Source organism: Venturia canescens, chromosome 8 (genome assembly GCF_019457755.1).
Source record: "Venturia canescens isolate UGA chromosome 8, ASM1945775v1, whole genome shotgun sequence".
Classification (NCBI taxonomy): domain Eukaryota; kingdom Metazoa; phylum Arthropoda; class Insecta; order Hymenoptera; family Ichneumonidae; genus Venturia; species Venturia canescens.
In genome coordinates this window covers 7,682,434-7,703,201 of record NC_057428.1, presented here as the reverse complement: position 1 = coordinate 7,703,201, position 20,768 = coordinate 7,682,434, and the positions used below count along the sequence as shown (strand labels likewise).

At 37.7% G+C, this 20,768-nt stretch overlaps 1 protein-coding gene across 1 annotated transcript in view; it reads left to right on the top strand.

The window, feature by feature from the left end:
• LOC122414838 (mucin-12) overlaps positions 1-20,768 on the top strand; it is a 413,778-nt gene that overhangs the window by 373,905 nt on the left and 19,105 nt on the right. The window contains exons 8-13 of the mRNA XM_043426441.1: positions 2,619-2,659; positions 5,129-5,278; positions 5,573-6,822; positions 7,011-7,171; positions 7,436-7,704; positions 9,571-9,811. Of these exons, the coding sequence (XP_043282376.1) occupies positions 2,619-2,659; positions 5,129-5,278; positions 5,573-6,822; positions 7,011-7,171; positions 7,436-7,704; positions 9,571-9,811 (2,112 nt within the window). The remainder of the gene's footprint in view (positions 1-2,618; positions 2,660-5,128; positions 5,279-5,572; positions 6,823-7,010; positions 7,172-7,435; positions 7,705-9,570; positions 9,812-20,768) is intronic.

Genomic DNA, 20,768 nt, shown 5'->3' with positions numbered 1-20,768 from the left:
AAAAAAATTGCACACATATTCTACTGACGTATTTTTGTAGAAAATTGAATTCCCTACAAAAAAAGTCGTTAGAGTCATTAGCCTAGAATCAATCGTTCAACGATTACAGCAGTTTAAAGTTTCTAACGTCACTTAGCCAGATTTCGCATGTATCATTCCCTATTTTCGAGGTCGCTCCTTTTAATGGTACTGTTTAAATTGGACTGAAAACTATTTTTAAGTATAGTTTTTCAAAAATAGCTTCTAGGATCGTTATCTAGGCAAAAATATCGGGTGCATACTGTTCTCATTTGTTTGAACGAACGACATAAATTGTTTGTCTTTCCACTATTTGTTTAAATAAATTATGAAATTCAATTAACCAAACGAAATGCATAGATACAAATATACATAGGAAAAGAGAGAGAGAGAGAGAAAACAGTTCAATTTATTTCCCGTGCTTACTATTGAATTGATTAACTTATTATAATTACATGTTGGCGTAATACCGAATCGTTTGAGCGCTGTAAGCGCACACGTTGGCTTAATGCCGAACTGCTTCAGTCTTAATTTTTTTAAAATATAAAAAAACATAGGCTTTAGCCCAATCTAAAAAGCACCGTTAAAGGGAGAGACCTCGAAAATAGGAAATGATACATGCGAAATCTGGCTAGGTGACGTCAGAAAATTCAAACTGCTGTAGCCATTGAACGGTTGGTTCTAGGCCAATGACTCTACGGACTTTTTTTGTAGGGAATTCAATTATCTACAAAAATACGTAAGTAGAATATCTGTGCATTTTTTTAAAAGATGATATGGAACAATGTTCACAGAAGTTTTTTTTTCACGTGTTATTCTTATGGAAAATTGAAGTATGCGGTGGGCCGGCCGAAATAATTTTATTTCGGGCTGTCCTTTCGGCTAGCTTCATCGTTCGGCATAATAAGAAGAAAAATGCTTGTGGAGCCCGAAAAAAAAAATATCGATTTTTTTCGACACACCCTAGGCTGGATGCTTGATGGAGTTCAAATCTTTTTTGAACTTTTTTCAGTTTTTTTCAGCAATATCCTTGCCTTTTCCTCATCCGTACCGAACCACATCTTTTTATTAAATTTTCCCATTATTTTTTAGGGTAGTTTTTAATTTTTGATGATGAAAAATCCCGTATTAGTAAACGTATATATTAGGGCAATTCAAAAAAAAATTTTTTTTTTGTTTTCCATTGCAAACAGGCTTAAAAGTTTCTTTTTGGTGTAAAAAGACTCCAGTTAAAATTTGAGCCCTTAATATTAATATTTAGATAGTCCTCATCGCACTTTTCTATTTTCCATAAGAATAACATTGGAAATTTCTTTTTTGCACATTCTGATACTTACTGTTTTTCGTTAAACTTAATAGTTTCAAATTTATTAGAGGTCAAAGTTCAATTTATCGTAAATTTGACCATTTTCAGTACATTATAGCAGATTTAATGGTTTTATTGGAAAAGATTGGCGAAAAATTTGTGTTTATCTTAAATTTAGTCTGTTAGAGAATATTTGTTCATATTTTTTTGTAATAATATGACCAGCGAAACTCTGAGAAAAAAAATTAATAACTTTCAGTATTTGATGAAAATCATATTTCAAAAAAACAATACACACTGAGGAACACCAATATCTATTTTTACAAGAATCAACAAACTAAACTACTTCATCGACAACTCCACCGAGTAGAAAAGTAGTTATATTACCGATATAGGGTCTAAAAGTTTTTTTTTATCGGCACATTGATATGTATGAGACAACTCGATTGCTCAACTATAATTTTGAAAATTGATTTTAACCATAAAAGTTTTTAAAACATATACGGAGACTATAAGAAAACAAGAATAATTAAATCCAGTACTTTACTTAACAAGATTTTTTTACATAAAAAATTTTATAAATTTCTACTAATAAATTTTTTCAAACTATTCGATTTTTTTGGATTACTGTAAAAAATTCTTCATGAACGTTTTCTAAGAGACCGAGTTCAAGGACCATAAAGTTTTTGCTGTAATGTACTGAAAACGGTTAAATTTGTGATAAATTGAACTTTGAACTCTAATAACTTTTAACCTATTAGGTTTAACGAAAAATCATGAGACCTTTTTTGTAGAGCGTGCGATTTTCTACAAGAACAAGTGGAGACATTTTTTATAGGACATACGATGGGTTTGCAGTAAAGATCAGAATGTGCAAAACAGAAATTTCCATTGTTATTTTTATGGAAAATAGAAAAGTGCGATGTGCAAACTATCTAAATATTAATATTAAGGGCTCAAATTTTAACTGGAGTCTTTTTACACCAATAAGAAACTTTTAAGCCTGTTTGCAACCGAAAACAAAAAAATTTTTTTTTTTTTAATCGCCCTAGCATATATGTGAACCTGTGACGTGTTTCGCACTTGAAAAGACTGTGAGAGTTGTCATAACAAGTAAACAATAAAAAAGGGACTTAGGTCCTTTTTCTCTCTAAAACAAGTAATGATATCGTACAGATTAGATGTATTACTACGTAATTTCGAAAAACGAGGCAGGAAATCCAGATACAAAAAAAATGAATAACTCAGGAAAAAAATGAGGTATCATACGTATGTTATTTTGTTTTTTCAACAGTTTATCCGGATGTCCGAGGAAGGACAAACTCACGCCAGAGAGTGAGTAGTATATTTCACGAAAATTTATTTTTCCGTATGCTATTACGATCGACACGTTTTTTACATGCCGTAGTTGAAAGTCTAGGAGCATTCATAAGTGCATTTGAAAATAAAAGAATAATGTTAAATAAAAAAAAAATACTAAATTTTCAGAATCGGCCTACATAGATAGGTATATGGGTTTTTCCATGTCAAGTCGACCACTTTTAAACCCGACCCCTTTCGATTTGATTGGAACTTCGTTAATCAAGTGTTGCGGTAGCGATTCCAAACAAGTACATTTATGTTTAGTGAGTCGCTCTCAAAAACTCTTTATAGGAGTCATTGCATTTCTAATTGTTTTGAAAATTTCTTTCTTTAATAAAAAAAAAAAAATAATCACACGAGTTCATGAATTTGTTTCACCCCATGAAAGACGTTTCTGAGCAGTTAAAAATTTTTTTTCCCATCCCAAAAAACTTGCAATTTTTTTTAAACAGAAAAAAATTTAAAAAAAGTCAGTCGACTAAGCAACTTACGGGGTTATTTGCAGAATAGATTTAAGTGTTTTTCTTTTAAAACTGACATGTTTCATATGAATTTGACGTTCAGAAATATTTTTGCGTTATTTTGTTTTTTATTTATATTTTAAAACTATATGCAAAAAAGAGCGCTATTAGTCAGCTTTTTAAAAAGTTGTATCAATTTACAAAAAAAAAAAAGCAATTTTTTTGAAAAATTGAGTACTTTATTTGGGTTGGGTAAAAAAATTTGAAAAAATTCTCAGAAACGTCTTCAGTGAAGTGCAACAAAAATACCAAGTTCCAGCCAAATCAAAATGGATCGGGTTCAAAAGTGGTCGATTTTACAAGAAATATACCCATATTGACATGATCCATATACAATTGTTCTTTTTTATTTAATGACGGCACTACGGCACTCTTGTGGAAATGAAGATTTTTTTGAGCATAAACTATCATTAGATGGAGCTTACCGCATTTTAGCCTGAGTATGTGGAGTATTTACTACTTACTTTAAATATATTTTATACTGATATTTGTATCTACGACACATCATATCTATAAATACGTTATATATAATTTGTCCTTTATTTTAGTTTATTTGAGTTCACTGAAGTGCTATGAATTTATGTGCGGGGTAGAGAGCTTTATTGAAAATTATTATTTGACGCTGAAGCATTAAAAATCCATGTATATTTGTTTTGTAGTTTTTCTTGTTTCACATGAATTATTATATTGTAGCGTATTAACCGCAAACCACTTGTACACAAACACGCAAACTTCCGTCGACCCACATGAGTTGCAAATGTCTGATTTATTTTGGTTGGCATCTTTCCCAAAAGATTTTTTTCGGTCTGTTTTTTTTTTTAAGAACTCGAGATCCCGAGACATTTAGTCTCAGATACCCAACGTGGGCGCACGCCAGAATCAAGGGAAGGCTATTGTTGTACTATTGAGTATAATTAAACAGATAATATTGGGAAAAAATTGATAATGTTATTGGGCTGAAAATACATAAATCTGACAAGTACAATATAATAAATTCAAATCGCGTCGAATAACATGTTCACCAAAGTGCAACCAACGTTCCCCCCATTTCTCGGTCGGTCGACTACTGCAATTACCAATTTTCCAGTTCCCCTCACCACTCCTTCCGCTCATCCCTGACTCAGTTTGTCGAACATACCAGAAAATTCTCGCTCTCCTTACAATCTCAGTAATTAGCTCTCCTGGACAGCGAAGTCCAATTAGAAGAAAAGCTGGCGTGTGCGTGCGCGCGCGTGTGCGTGTTGAGAGAGCGAGAGAACACTCCAACCTTTGGTCCTACGTACAATATGATACTGCCGTCGAGGGTGTTAAAAAACGATAGACGAAAAAGCTCAGACGTAGTAAAACGAAAAAGCTCCAATATTCTCACAGTAATCTCAACTCAGTTCGCGCTAAAATAATTCTTTATATTATAATTTTGTCGAAAAAACTTATTCCGATCCGTATAACACAAAAAATAAAAGATTAAAAAACACATGTATCTCGTTTTTAATACAATCGCTGTCTTCCACGTTATGATTTCTCTGTTGTTAGTAGTTTTTCTCAAATTATTCTTCCTTTATGATTCTCTCTTGATAAAGAATTATTCAGTATATCTCTCTACCCGCTCGGTAATTAAATGTTTGTATTTCGATTCGTGACTTTTATGTTCATTTTAACTTTCGTTGTATTGTTTTGATTATTTTTTTTCTACCTTCCGTTACGTACATATTTGTTCACATCCTCCCTCGAGCGGCGCGGAATATTGTTTTTGTAAGGGTGGAACAACCATACAAATTATACTCAATATGGCAATCGGGATTGAATGAAATAGATTTCGTGAAATAATTTGAAAGAGCGCCGAAAGCCGTTCTCTTTTCGATTCTGTCGCGTGTGTCACACGACGTGTCTGTAATTCTCGGACGTCTATGGGTTCTCGCAGTTCTGGCGATGCATGAGACTATTTTGAAATGCCCAACTCCTGGTTGCAACGGTCGCGGTCATGTCAGCTCCAATCGATACACTCACAGAAGTCTCTCGGGATGTCCTATCGCAGCGGAAATTAAGCAGACCGCACGCCACAAGGTCCAAGGTAAGGTGTTGCTGCTGTCGTTGCTGTTGTTTTTGTTCGTTTACAATCAGTGCTGCTTGTACGAACACCAATAGAATTATAACATTCAGCATAGCGTCGTTTTTTGAATTTTTTCCCTTCAATATGCGTCTTTTCTTATTATTAGCTGCATTGCCACATTGTGCATATATGCCTTATATTGATTTTTCTTCAAGTAAGAACACCCGTTAATACGTCACAAAACCATGATATGACGACACAATGGAAATTCCGACAACTTTTACTGAGCAGCGATGATATTTTTTTTTTTAACAGCGTCGGGAATGCCGCCAGAGTTCATAAGCACGAATTTGCTGCCGGGTTCGATGGACATTAAGGGTTACCCATTGTACGGAACCTCGTCGCAAGAGTCTAAATCGGTGGTTGGATCGCCCTCGTATGATTATTACGCGGCAACTAAAGCAGGGGGTATAAGCGTTAAAGGGCCTAAAACTCCAGAGGACGACAGCCCGAGAACGAGTAAAATTATACCAAAAACTGAGAATTCGAACACTACCGGAACTTCTTGTAGCAGTAATTTGGGCAGAAATCAATCGAGCGGTGATTTAATCGTGCCAAAGTCGGAGGATACCGCGACGAGCAACAACTGTCGAGTGAACTCGCCACCTCCACCACCGCCACCCTCATCCGTGCTCAGACAAACGTACGATCCCTACTTGAATCAGGACTCCAACTCGTCCTCCATGTCCTCGATGGAAGCGATGGGTTCGAGATCGATAGGGGCGACCATTCATCACCCTGGACAACATACTTCACATCATGTATTGCCGATGCAGCCTACGGTAACTTACCCCATGACCATGGTAGAAGATACAAGGATGGCTCATCAGATGTCTCAGAGGACACCGTACGAGTCCGCGGCAATGATGGCAGCAGCGGCAGCTGCTGCCGCCGCTGCATCGGTAACCACTACCGAAGAGATTTACCATCACCGAACGACCGAACACTCGAGAGCTTATATGCACCCGGTTGTCAGTAATATCGCTCGACCAGTTGTCACCTACTCGAATGATGTTGTTGCATCACGGGGTTATGAAAATGCGATAGTCAGTGCTGCTAATCATCGACCTTATGACCCTGGCACCGCATCGGCGTATGACAGATACGATACACAAAATTGTACAGCCTTTCAACCCCAGCAACAACAGCAGCAACCACAGCAGCAACAGCAGCAGCAACAACAACAACAACAACAACAACAACAGCAGCAACAACAACAACAGTTGCACTCGAGAGCCAATATGTACTATCTCGGACAATCGGGAATGACCCCTGACGAGCAGGAGAGGGCTTATCACCAAGAAGCTGCAGCTGTAGTCCAACAACAGCAGCATCAAATGGCAATGGCTGCTGCAGCCACCGTTGGTGTCATGATAAAGTCCGAAGATGTAAAATGTGTCGCCAGCGCTCAGGTTCAACAGATGCAGAAAAATGGCCCACCAACCTCGCCTGGAGGATCGGTCATGGATCTCTCCACTTCCAGTGTCACCTCTACCAGTCCGCAGGTGTGTAAGAGAAATAGCTGGATACTATATTATCCGAGTTCAAATATCAGATGTCATGTAAATCTAGAAATAATTAAAATGTCCAACCGGAAGATTCCTCCTGTCCCTTTCTTGATCTCCTCCTATCCCTGTCGTTATACAATTTTTTTCCTCGTAAAATGATTGCTACACGTGAAACACTGTCTCAGGCGCCGCCATATGGCTCGAACAGTCTGAGCCCGCAATACGGTGGTGGGCAGACCGTTGGTGGAAGTCCTCAAGCTGCAGCCAGCCCTCATCTAACTGCGAGTCCTCAGGTCCCGAGTCCACAGGGTCAAACACTAGACCTTAGCGTTAACAGGCTGCACAGGTAAGTGTACCAAATATGTTATCTCCATGAGGGAAAACTGGGTGAACCGAGTTGTCCTTCAAGGGTTCAAATGAACAAAAAAAACGCCGGGAAATGTTTTCATTGCTCGAAGGTAATGAACTGTTTAACGATTTTTCAAGCTTTCATAACAGCTTTCATAATAAAAAAGAAAACGCAAAGAGATGTAACGTTTCAAACAATATTCAAAAGATTTATTCGAGCTTGTATTTATTCGTAAAAACTATATTCTTGAAATGAACACAGCGGAGCTCCTAGCCCTCAGTACTCGACCGGGCATGGCGAGGCTGTGCCGGTACCGGTTGGACCGCCATTTTCAGCTCCACGACCGATCGAGGAACAAACTGAACCGGTCGATTTCTCGACGGCTAACGAGCCCGTTAATTTCAGCGGTGGTCCAGGCATAAGGCCAGTAGGTTTTCCACCTCCCGGAGTCCATGCGGCTGCATACAGTCGAGAGAGCACACCCGACAGCGGAGTATCCCACTATATGGACGCGTATCGAGATCCTAGTGGTGAGCTACACTATCAACGGTTGTTAACCACCGCGACGAAAATTGTGTGACAAAAATATTGCTGAATTTTTTCATTATGCCATAATAATCTATCACTACTCTACAACAAAATTCAAAATTTGAGTCAACTGTCTTGAGAAAAATAGTTAATCTGTATTAAAACTAGTACGGGATAAGGAAAATTTTCTATAAGAGTAAATATTTCACTAGAAAATCTACCCCCCCCCCCCCCCCCCCATCAATGATGATTATCACGAACGTGTATGGGTGAGTCGAAGTGATGAAACGCGATTGAAGTATGTGCCAAACCTGCTTCTCGGTGGTAACACACTATGGGTACGACATGATTCGAGCAATATCGTCAAATAAAACAAAGAATTCGTTGCTCACCTCACCTTTCGACTCTCGGGGTTCAAAAGTTGCCAGAGGGAATCAGACTGTGAATAACAAAGTCGGTATGGGGTTACAACGGGACAAACAAAAATTTCGTCAGAAACGATACAAGGCTTTCCCGTAATAGAAGACCTGAGACCGATTTTTTGTCATCTATACATTGTTTGTAAAGCTCGACTTTTATTTCATCCTTTCATCAAACTCATCTCCAACATACAAACGTATTTTTTTTTCTACCGTCCCGCTCTTTTTTATTTTATATTTCGCTCCCACTTGCCGTGTTAACTTGATGCCTGCATTTTTCCATGTACATGTACACATATAAAAAATATACGGATATAAAAGAGCACATGTATAATATCATAAGTTAACTCTGTATGAGAACTCTGCTCTCACAAGAACAGGCACGTTTCTCACTCCACCAAAGTCCGGCAACACGGCCATTGTTAATTATCAATATTTCGCGTACACGTTGAGGGTGAATGAAACGTCCTTTTCGCATGCATACATATGTATATACAATTGTATGAAAAGAGAGAACGAGAGAGAGAGAGAGAGAGAAGTTTGAAGGAGATGAAAAGCGAGATGGGAGAGCAAGCCAGCAATATTGTCGAGGCTCGACGAGGACGCGGGGGAGTAGTTATTGAAATTGAAACATTCGAATATAACGGGAACGTCCAACGATGCTACAGAACGTCGTACGAACGCAAACACACATACAATTTTCTCCAGCCTCCACACACGTTCAACTTTTCTACTGACGAGACAATTTTACTATATCCTTGTTCGTCGCTACCTGACGCTCGATCGTTCTCGATTCACCCTCCAGTACTCGGTGTTTTTTTTCCTCCACTCACGTAATACAGCCGCAAGCACATAAAACGTCACAAAGCGTCAGAACGGAATATTTCAGTTAGGGGGATAATAAACGGGCAAAACACCCTCCCAAACTCCAATTCACGACCGAGTGGATTAATCAAGTGGACCGGCAGGAAGAACAAAAAAATCGTGATGCATAAATCAAGGTGCTCTTGAAATGTAGTTATTCGCCATCGCTTCGTATGACGATTCCGATTAATTACAAAAATTTGTTGACTTGCTGGCGCTGAAACTCTTCATGCTGAAAGGAAAACTTCGAAGTCAAGCCGTCCATCGATTTTGTGACAATAATTATTGGTGTTTCCTCAAAATGACAGAATGCCCTGAATCACAAGATTTTAGAAAATCTACATTCTCGATTAATTTCATTTCCAGCCACCCTCATTTTAAACCGGCAGCTTAAGCTTCAAGTCCATTTTCATGAGAACGAACTGGGGCATATAAGATTTTCAAACATGTTATTAATTTACTCACTGCACCATAGAATAATACAATGAAATAAGCATGTAACAAAAGTAACTTTTGAACAGTTAATTCCAATGATTATCCTCGACTTGCTGTTCATTTTTTCTATGAGTTTCATTTTTTGTTCAGCTTACGGGCCAATGAGCCCCCATCCAGGCTACGGTATGACTGGCGTTCAAGCCGAATATCCTGGCAACACGTACACGCCTTATCCAACGGCCGGTTACAATTGCGGTGGCGCTTATCCCGGTGGACCAGTAACTTCCGCTTATCAGATACCAGCGGGTTACACTCCAGCACCCTGTTACAGCATGCCACCACCTCAGCACACCATTGGAGGCTTGGACAAGCCTTCGGGCAAGGACGATGGGTAAGGCTTTCGCGATCCTTCGGAAAGCGAGTTTTAATTAACAATTATTAATTAACCGGAAAAGGGGGATGAGTTTGGGTTGTTGGTCCGGAAGTTGCGGGAATATCTAAGCTTTATCTTTGTCACGGCCTTTCTCTCCCCCCCCCCCCCCTTCGCTCTCTCTCTCTCTTTCTCGCCCTACCTCTCACTTCACTTTTTTTCTCTCCTCTCTCTCTCTCTCTCTCTCTTTTACTAGTCCCAAAGAAAATAGAAAATACCAAGAAAAATAAATCAAAATAATCAATGAGTCAGGTTATGGTTGTTGAAAAAAAACTTGTGACTGACTGACTCACCGATGTTGCCGAAAGTCGTATCTTCCCACCACCCGTCACAGCATACCGGAGGCCGAGCCTCTAACCATTTTGTTAATTAAAGTAATTACTCTTCGTAGGGAAAGTGCCAACCTTATTCTAATTGACGTAAAGCTCCGTGGTATTGAGAAGGGGAAGAGACCAGAGGGTAGGAAGGAGGGTAGCATCGAAAGACGAGAGACGAGAGACGTGGAGGTAAAGTAATATAGGAAGAGGTTGAGGGAGGTGTTGGAAGGTCGATGGGAGACGGCGGAAGAGAAAGAGAGAGAGAGGGATAGAGAAGCTTTTCCAGAGGGTGGATAAGGCCGCGGGAAACGCGCAACCCACGGAACCCGAGAGAGTCGGGGTATAATCAGTTGCCACCGCACTGGATTATGAACCGAGAGAGAAACGTCGTCTCGCAAAAGGAAAGATGCAAAAGACCTCGGAGAGAAGGAGAGAGAGAGAAAGTTAGACCGAGCGAGGGGCGGGTGGGGGGTACGAGCTTGGCGATAGAAACCGTACTAAAATACATACACATATACACACGAGCACAAAGCTCGATCTACGAGGATGATGCCTCTGAGAAACTGCTGCGTAGTTACTCCGCTTGCTTCCCTTTTCCTTGCTTTAACCCCATCGAAATTCGATGATCCGGAAGGGACAAAATTCCTTACTCTCAAACACCAAGCATCCTTGGAAAACTGAGTCTCTGATAGAATGAAATATTGTGACTTCGTATTAAGGCTAATTTACCTAGCTAGTCGGACAATTTCTTAAGGGGGGAGGGAGGGGGGATAACGTCCATTCGGTAAAAAAAGCCTAATTTTAAGAATTTTTTTAGAAGTTACAGATAATACAAATTTATTTAATTGATTGTGACATAATACAATATAAGAACAATATTCCTTGTATTTTTTTATCTCAAATATCAATAATCAACTTGATGGTAGCAGAGGCTTCGGAAAAAAGTTTTTCATCGGGGAGCAGTATAAGTCGAAATCTATTCGACTGACTTTTGTGAAATTTGGCATATTACTTCCTTACGTAATTGACCAGATATCTACGAGAGGATTTTTTTAACTTTTTGTGACACTCAGACGTGAAAACACCAATTCGTCGCCTAAAAAATAAACCTACGTGTTATTGTAAAATTAATAATTATGAAAAATTGAAAAAAAAAAATTCGTGATAAATAGTATGCCAAATTTTAAAAGAATCGGTCGAGTAGATTTCGATTCATACTGTGCACTGGTGGAGAACTTTTTTCCGAAGTACTTCTGCTACCATATGTAGCGTTTAAAAAAATTCTTAAAATCGGGCCTTATTTTTCACAGGATTGACGTTAACGTCAACCCCCCCCCCCCCCCCCCCCCACCTCCCCCCCCCCAAACCAACTCAGAACTGGTACGAAATCTAGCGGGTCTATGCGACATCCGTCCCATAATTTTTTCGTGAACTATATATCTGAACGTTGGAAAATATGTACGATTTGTAATTGTAGTTTAATTGAATTAAAAAAATAATCTCACAAAGAAATTTTACCGTTTTATTATTCAAGTATATTCAAGTACTACAAAATGATTTTCAATGAAATTTTCAATAACGCCGCAGCAAAAATGATCCCGGTGTTTGTAATTTCAGTCCTTCAGTATCAGTTTATTGAGTCGACGGTAAACTTTCCGTAAATCTATGACAGAGGGAACATTTTTCAATCTTGCCTCGACGTTCAATCGATAAAATTTCTGAAGAGGCTCATTTATTCTGGAAAGATTGTTTTCCACAAGATGGTTAAGAGACGCAATCGCGGAGACGAGATATTCTGCGGTTTTGATGCTCAGCACACTGTGAGCCACGGTATTTTCTCTCGTTGGCAACGTCTGATAAGTAGAGAATTCGATAGCGATGCTTCAACGTTATTAATGGTCCGGACCAATATAACCATCTAATATAGAGAAAGACGAGGGTTCCTAACCGTATTACGATCACTCTTGGAATTATCGTCATTTTTATTATTTTTTTATTCTCATTTTTGTCATCATCATTATCATTATTATTACTGTTATTGGCTACATAACGAAAGTCCATTTGCTCTACAACTATCCACGAGTTTCCTTCGTCCCCCCTGTTTGATAATTCATCTAACGATGGACTGACCTAAAAGAAAATCGTGGAAAGGAAAAAACAAACGAATAATTTGGAGATAACTCATCGATAGTATATTCATTGAAAACTAATGTCGGTCTGCAATGGCATACTATATGCATTTATCGTGCTGATATGACGGTGAGGGGTAGAAAGGCGTATTTCATTGACGATGTAACAAGCAAAGGGATGTGAGCCGCGTCCATTTGTTTCCTGTTTTTTCTTCTCTCCTATCATTGGTGAAACCTCTAACTATATACAGATAAACCCTGTTTCTCCTTTCATACAATCAGGAATAGCTCGGTTATGTATAAGTGGAAACGGTAGAGGAAGAGAGCAAGGGAAGTGGTTAGACGGTCGGAGAACACGGAACCCGGAGCTCGACGTACGCCGACGGCGTGATTGCACTCAAGTCCTCCGCTAGTCCGTGGACCAACTCCAAGGGGTGTGTAGCAACCTCTCTCCTCTCTCTCTCTCTCTCTTGGTTATCCCGCGCTGCTTCTCCTGGCAATATCGCGGCCACTCGAGGGTCATCCAGGTTTCAAGCTTTCTCGTCTCTCCTCACCACTATCTACGTCTCTATCTACTGGAATGTGTGTATATATATTTATATATATAGCCGAATACGGGGATTTCGAAAGCTTAAGAATCGTCGAGGATATAGAGAGAATCTCATAGAACACTCCGCAAGCTGACCACGTACCTTTCATCTCCTTTCTATTCGAAAATCGTCTCAACACTTCAGAAAAGGCCTTCTTCGTACTCTTACGTATGCAGCACGACTCAATGTTTCCTTACTCATTTCGAGATTCTGCCATCAATCGTTCAAGCTCCCATTCTTATGATCCGTACGAAATTTTATCGCCGCGTAAATTTTTTAATAAATTAGTTACTCGTTTATCTGCATTTTAAGTACTGACCAGGGTACTATAGTGAATCGTCGACTATTTGATGATCTCGATAGCCTAGTTTTTACCCGCCCCCTAAGTCACTAACGTTTCGTCTTCCCCAGAGAACCCGCAGACGGGTTGCACAACATAGTCACTTCCCTCTTGGTCACTCCCGTATTGCATTTAAACTGCACTTCTTAACCTGAAATATGAAAAACAATAAGATTACTTATCAAGCAACCACTGCTGCTTCACCCAAAACTGTTAATCCTGGAAGATCGTCAAAACCACTCACCGATCACGTATCCATTACTATCGATTGAATTACGGTCAATTTATTGAAAATTTTATAAGTAATCATGCTTTTTTCAAATCGGCACGCTTTCGATGTGGTCACGATCGAAAAAAAAAACTGTACGATCTTATTGCAGCCTTTTTCTGGAATGGTACTGATAACTAATTGTACAGAGATCACTATTCAAAAGGCAAACATTTGCGTTCAATCTTTTCATTAATAAGAAGGCCTGTTCCATTTGTTCATCAAAGTACGGACGTTAGTTAGTATCCTCACCGCTTTTTTAATATTTAGAAAAAGCTGAATCGAAGATATTTTCGAACCTAAGATCGTATAGTGTCGATTAATCTTAAAAGAATCAATCGTATTGAGAATTCGTCGAGTGATAGTTGATTTAAAGGAAGTTCAATCAATTTTTTCCGGAATCGACTCAATCAGGTTGTCATTCGGTGTTTAGAGGTGAACCTCAAAAAAATGTTTGATTTATGTGTTCCAATCGGGTCTATACGTTATTATCTAAGTCAAATGAACCCCACCAATATTACTGACGCTCAAAATATCTTCACCCAAAATATTCCACAGGTGAATGCCAATCTCCAGAATATCCGTGCCTACGAAAACCCCCAAAATTTTTTATCCCCTACGAAAATAATTCAGAAATAGCAAAAATATACTGTAAAAAGTCCCTGACAAACGCATTGTCATCATCATAATCATCATTTTTTCATTATACATGAGGCATTCCACGCTATTTCACATAGCCCATGACCCCGATCATTTTTTATTTTCTTCATTATTTTTATAACATATAGCACCCCATAAAAGGAGTATCCACACTAATTTTTAGATTTTTATCTCTTCTCTGTCAAGAGTTATAATTTTCGAAAAAATGTGCTTCTAAAGTAAGAATAGTATATTACACTACAAGGGCAGAAAGTTTGAAATTCCTGCTTCCTGAAAGTCCTCGGCTTCGCCTCGGGCATTATGACGTGCAGTTCAGGGCTTTCAAACGTCTGCCCGTGTGGTGTATTAGTATATTACATACCTAGGGTAGGAAAATAAGGAAAGTCTCAGATCACATGTAATTGTCGGCCGAGACGAAGCCGAGGCTGACAAATTTCTTTTTCTGTCCGACGTAGGCGGAATGCGGCAACTTCGGCCCGGAGGGCAGAAAACTATTTTTCTTTACAGCCGGTCGAAAGTATATTTTTTCCGAAATGTGCATCTATCCATAGAAGATTTTTTGACGCCTGCCCCGACATTTACGGCACGAGTGAAGCGAGAAAAAAAAAACAAATATAATTAGAGTAAAAAAAAAAAACAAAAAATTCTTCTGTTATAAATAACGGAACAAGTATAAATAATCGAACGATACAATTATAATAGTTTGAAGAGAGCTACGTCTAGTCGTCTGGAAACCGTACGAATAAGGTTATATTATCAAAACAGCGCTAAACTGCTACAAGTCTGGACGGTCCAGACGAATAATAACATACGTTTATTCTTGATAATACATACTTGATAATTTATATGAATATTTGCTTTCCTATGCACCTGAAAATGGATCTTTGTTCCGGACGACTATATTCATTTCATCAATCTGATTACATTATTTTTTGCCATCGCATCGATTTCATCTGGAAGAATAAATGGATGTTTTTCGTCAGACTTGCAGCAGTTTAACGCTGTTTTGATAACATAACCTTATTCGTACAGTCTCCAGACGACTAGACACAGCCTTTTTCAAAAACTGTGTAGGCAATATCGATTCAAACGTCAAACGTCAAAAAAATCACGTCAATAAAATTATGTCAAACCCTTTCGGAATGCACAAATAGTATATTACACACCTAGGGAGGGAAAATAGACTACTTCAAACCGCGGGCAGAATTGTCACCCGAGCCGAAGGCGAGGGTGATAAGCACGCGGTTTGAGGTGGTCTAATTTCACTCCCGTGGAGTGTATACGATTTTTCTGTCCGACGCAGGCGGAATGCGCCTACGTCGGATAGAAAAATCGTATACACACCTCGGGCAGGAAAAAGTAAAGCCTCAGACCACATGTTTGTCAGCCTCGGCTTCGCCTCGGCCGACAATTACATGTGATCTGAGACTTTCCTTATTTTCCTGCCCTAGGTGTGTAATATACTATTGCTCCCGCTAAGACAAATGACGCGTGTGCAGTTTTGACAGTGCAGAAATGTTATACTTTCAGTACTGTAATTGGTGCAAAAAGTACGTACTTTCGACCGAGGTGTACAGAAAACATATTTTTGAAAGATGTATGCCGTTTTTTATTTTTGCGAAAAATTTCCTAAAATATAGTGATCCATTCTACGATTTTTAAAACTAGTCTGATGATGAATACATTTTTTCTTGTATTTTTTTCGAATTAATCATATTTTTTTATTAATTGATTTCCATTATTATAAGTCCGATTAATGATTTTAACGATTTTAATATTATTCATTCTGTTCCAACAGATCCAAAATATGTTTCTATTTATGTATTTCCAATTTAAACTAAAATTAAATTTAAAAAAAAATTGTGCAAAACTAATTATTTTTTTTTTTTTACTAATATTCATATTGATCAATATCAGTACAATCATTTTCTAGTGAATTGAATAAAGTGTTCTAATTTATATTAATTTCGTAAATGGAAGCTTAAAGGGGAATACGTGAACGAAAAAAGGGTAAAATTTCTACCTTGATATATATCTTTCTATTTAATGGTTTTCGTCACGTTATTGATCAATATCTTAAAAAAAAAAATACTGGGAATGAAACGAAGTTTTTAATTGAAACGAATGAATTTTTAACTGATTAACTGATTTTACAGATTTAACTGAATAATTTTAGTTTAAATGGAAAATACATAAATAGAAACATATTTTGAATTTGTTGGAGCACGATCAAAAATATTAATATCGTTCATCAGGTTTATATCAATGAAAATCCTCCCATAGATTATATGATTAATTCGGAAAAAAATACACGGAAAGCTGTATCTACCATGAGACTAATCTAAAAAAAATCATACAATGTACAATAATTCGATCAAACGAGCCCGCCGAGGACGGGCAAAGTTCGATCGATATTATACGAAGAAGTGTCGTTCGAAGATGATTTCATGGAGTAGTGTTAGCTATGCTTCAATCCATAACGTTTAAAGCATAAAAATTTGACATCGCGCCTCTTCCATCTGAAGGACTTTCTACGGAAAGTTCTTCAACAGCAACTGTTTGTCATTTAGTTTAAAGTTTAATTTCAAAAATTTTTTGTTCGATAATTATGAGATATCGGGTCCCAATAAGGGGTGGGAGGTAATCATCGTTGAATGAGACGTCTTCAAATAATACCGATCGAAATTGGCCCGCCTTCGACGGGCTCGTTTGAACGTATTAATATTAATATACTACGACATCTCGTTCTCGATGATTACATGTAGATGTTCAGAGTCTGCAAAAAATTTTGACGTGCCTTTTTTTTATTACCCAGATATTCATGATACAAAAAAACATATAATCATTTATTTTTCAGGATTGACAGAGCAAATATATCGTTTCGATCCATTACGGACCTAATACAGAATTTTGCAAACACTGACGATTTTCTTGACCACCCAACCGTGCGTTTGACAGTACTTACACTTACTCCCTTTATTAGTGCCTTAGAAACGGCGGTATGTTTGGTGCTGTAAGCCGTAAATTCATTTGTATTTATTCCTTCTTTTTTAAGAAATGACTTCAACCAAAATACCCCAGGGTTTGGGCACTCACTGGTTTATGAAGCTTCGCTATAAAGATGAAAACCGCTTTCCGTTCTCCTCGTAAAAACTTTGTCTTATCAATGTATTGCAGAAGTGTTTTTGCAACACATAGATTTTTATTTTCTTTGAAGAAAGGTAGTATCAGGTTTAGTTGATTGACTTCAAGTCTCGATGTCTTTATTTGTTCCAAAACTCTTATTTCGATTCCAAATTGAATTTGGTAAATATTATCTATGTAGATTAATGACATTGTCTGTAAGCGATGAGCTATGGTAAGTAACAATAGTGTGATTGTTTTTTCTGACAGAATTCGAAGATCGGTCTTATCTTGATCTGATATCTTATCTGTGTATTGGAGAACAATATCAACATCCCACGTGGTATCATATTTAGGACGAGTCGGTCGACTTTCGTATACTCCTCGCATAAATCGCGACATCAGCTTTTCACTGCAAACATCTGTAGAGGCGATTAGACCTATTGCTGTTCTGTTTGAATTTAGTGTTCTATACTTTGCACCATTATTATCACATTTTGTGAGAAATTCGATGATCTTGAACTCATCTATGTTATATGTATCATAATTTTGCTCTTTTGTGAATTTTCACCATTGTCGTAAGGACGACTCATATTGCTTTTGCGTACATTGGGCGATAGAATTAATCATTATATTTGTCGTCTCTTGCGAAAATCATTGATTCAAAAAAGCCTGCCTGATAATTGTCCCACCATCAGGGAAAGTGTCTGTGCCAATGAGTGCGTTAGAGTCCTGCAAGGAGACATTAATAATCTATTATGTGGTTGAAAAATAATTGGTGTTCCCCTGAGCAAGGGCTGAAACGTGGGAAACCAAGACTGTGTTGGCCAGTTTGGCACTACAACACCATCTGCTTTGTCTGTAATGATCTTCTTTAAAGACCGTAAAATCAAAGCAAATGGGGGAAAGGCATAAAAATTTTCATTTTTCCATGACAAGGTAAAAGCAACTACCTTATACACTTCAGGATTTGGAAACTTGAGCAATATTTATCAACTTTTTTATTTAAATTTGATGCATAAAGATCAATCGTTATCGGGCCAAATTGTTTTGATATTTTATTGAAAACCTCCTGTGATAATTCCCATTCAGTGTCCATGTTCGGAATTCGTGAGGCAATATCTGCGTAAACGTTTTCTTAGGAAGAAATGTAGGATACAAATACCCAAATCTTTCGCTCATAACCAAATTTCTCGAGCCAACTGATTTAAGGTATTACTGGATGGATAGCCCAGCCGATAAATTGTACCTGATCGGAATTTCCGTACTTCGTGATGCAATAAAAATCTGAAAAAATTCAGCAATATTTGGAAAGTTATGAACTAGTACAATTATCAACAATAATATTGCCCAAAAGTTATTAATAAATTGTTTAAATAAATATTTTTTTAACAATTTTACAGTAAACCCTTGTTTTTTTTTTTTTACGAATCGAATGTACGCATTTTTCTGAATGCTCATGATTTTTTTCAGAATTTTCGTGGATTTTTGAAATTCCCTTCTTTAAATTTTTTAAGTGGCTCTATTTGTACATTTTTGATCCAGTAACCCTGAGACTTTTCAAAACTAATGGTAAATATGTCTTCTAAAATATATCCAAAATTCAAATTTAAAAAAATTTTTTTCAAAATTTTTTCGAGAAATTTCAAAAATCCACGAAAATTCTGAAAAAATTCATGAGCATCCGGAAAAATACACACATTTGATTGGTAAAAAAAAAACAATAGATCATCGTAAAATTCATCGTAATTGTTTAAACAATTTTTTATTCACTTTTGGGCAATATTATTATTGATAACACAGCCACACAAAAAAAAAGTTGATTGTGCGGCGGATGCGGCTATGCTTTTCCTACGAATTCTGAGCTGCTGAATCGATATTCGCGGTTCTAATTCAGATCCTGTGTACCATTTTTTCGATAGCTCCAAAATATGATGTAAATAGGCCATTATTTTCGTTTAGCATTAACTAGATCGCTTTGGGAGGGTCCGTAGGTTTAATATACTCACATATTCACATCAGGCCATAAGTATCAATGCAGTAGGAACGAAAGAGCACGGATCCAGGACCTGCAGAAACTGATTATTGGGCTAAATCTACGGTAAAAATGCATTTTTCAACGCCAACGCGTTAACAATACCTCTAAGACTCATATATCTATACATTTTTCCACCGTCCTATAATATACAATCAAAGTCCAATATTACTCCACCAATAATATTCTAAAGATTCTGGAATTGCTTAAAAATGTCTATGACTTTTTGCTATAACGCACCTTTTTTTCTTCAAACGATATATGTAATGGATTTCTTTTGCATCCTTAGAAAAAGTGGATATGAATTCGCATCATCTAAATACAGATTTAGATGCACAAGATATGAAAAAGGAGAATGAAAGTGAGGACATGCCTAGGGACAAAAAACAAAAAATTCCTGAACCTTACTCGCAGCAGGAATTGAACGATTTAATCAGAGATCTTGGGTTGCCGAAAGATGGCGCAGAATATCTAGCTTCTTCGCTGAGAAAAAAAAATCTGTTAGCCAAAGGCACTAATGTTACAGTATATCGGAATAGAGAAAAGAAGTTTCGAGAATATTACTCTCAGGAGGAAGAACTGATATACTGCAACGATGTAGAAGGTCTGATGAATGAACTGAAACCTCAATCTTATAAGGCAGACGAATGGAGACTGTTCCTTGATTCATCGAAGCGGAGTCTCAAAGGAATATTGCTTCATATAGGCAACTTTTATGCCCCGATACCGGTAGCCCATTCAGTGGTGCTAAAAGATAATTACGAAAACATTCAGAAGGTTCTAGAGAAAATTAATTACGTCAAACATAAGTGGCAGATTTGTGGCGATTTGAAAATACCGTCGATGATATTGGGCTACACATATTGGATACATATTGGATACACGGACAAAGTGTGGCCCAATAGAACAAATCTGAATCCTGGAGCATTCAACATCATCCGAAAACCTTTGGTAGAACCCACTAAAATCTTGCTACCCCCTTTGCATGTTAAGCTTGGGTTGATGAAACAGTTCGTGAAATCTTTGAACAAAGAGGGAGATTGTTTCATTTATTTACAACATCAGTTCCCGAATATTTCGGATGCCAAGTTGAAAGAGGGGATTTTCAATGGGCCACAAATAAGAAAGATGTTGAGAGCGAAATGTTTGTCACGACAATGAACAACTCACAATCAGAGAAAGCCGCATGGTGTAGTTTCAAAGAAGTCGTTGAGAACTTCTTAGGCAATAACAAAAGCCCGAATTAAGAAGAAATCGTCAGAGAAATGGTCATCAACTACACTAAACAAGGTTGTTTGATGAATCTCAAATTGCACTTCTTACATTCCCACGTGGATGCATTTCCTGAAAACCTTGGCGCCTACAGCAAAGAACAGGGAGAGCTTTCCATCAAGATCTCAAAGGAATGGAACGTCGATATCAGGGAAATTGGGATATTAATATGATGGCAGATTTC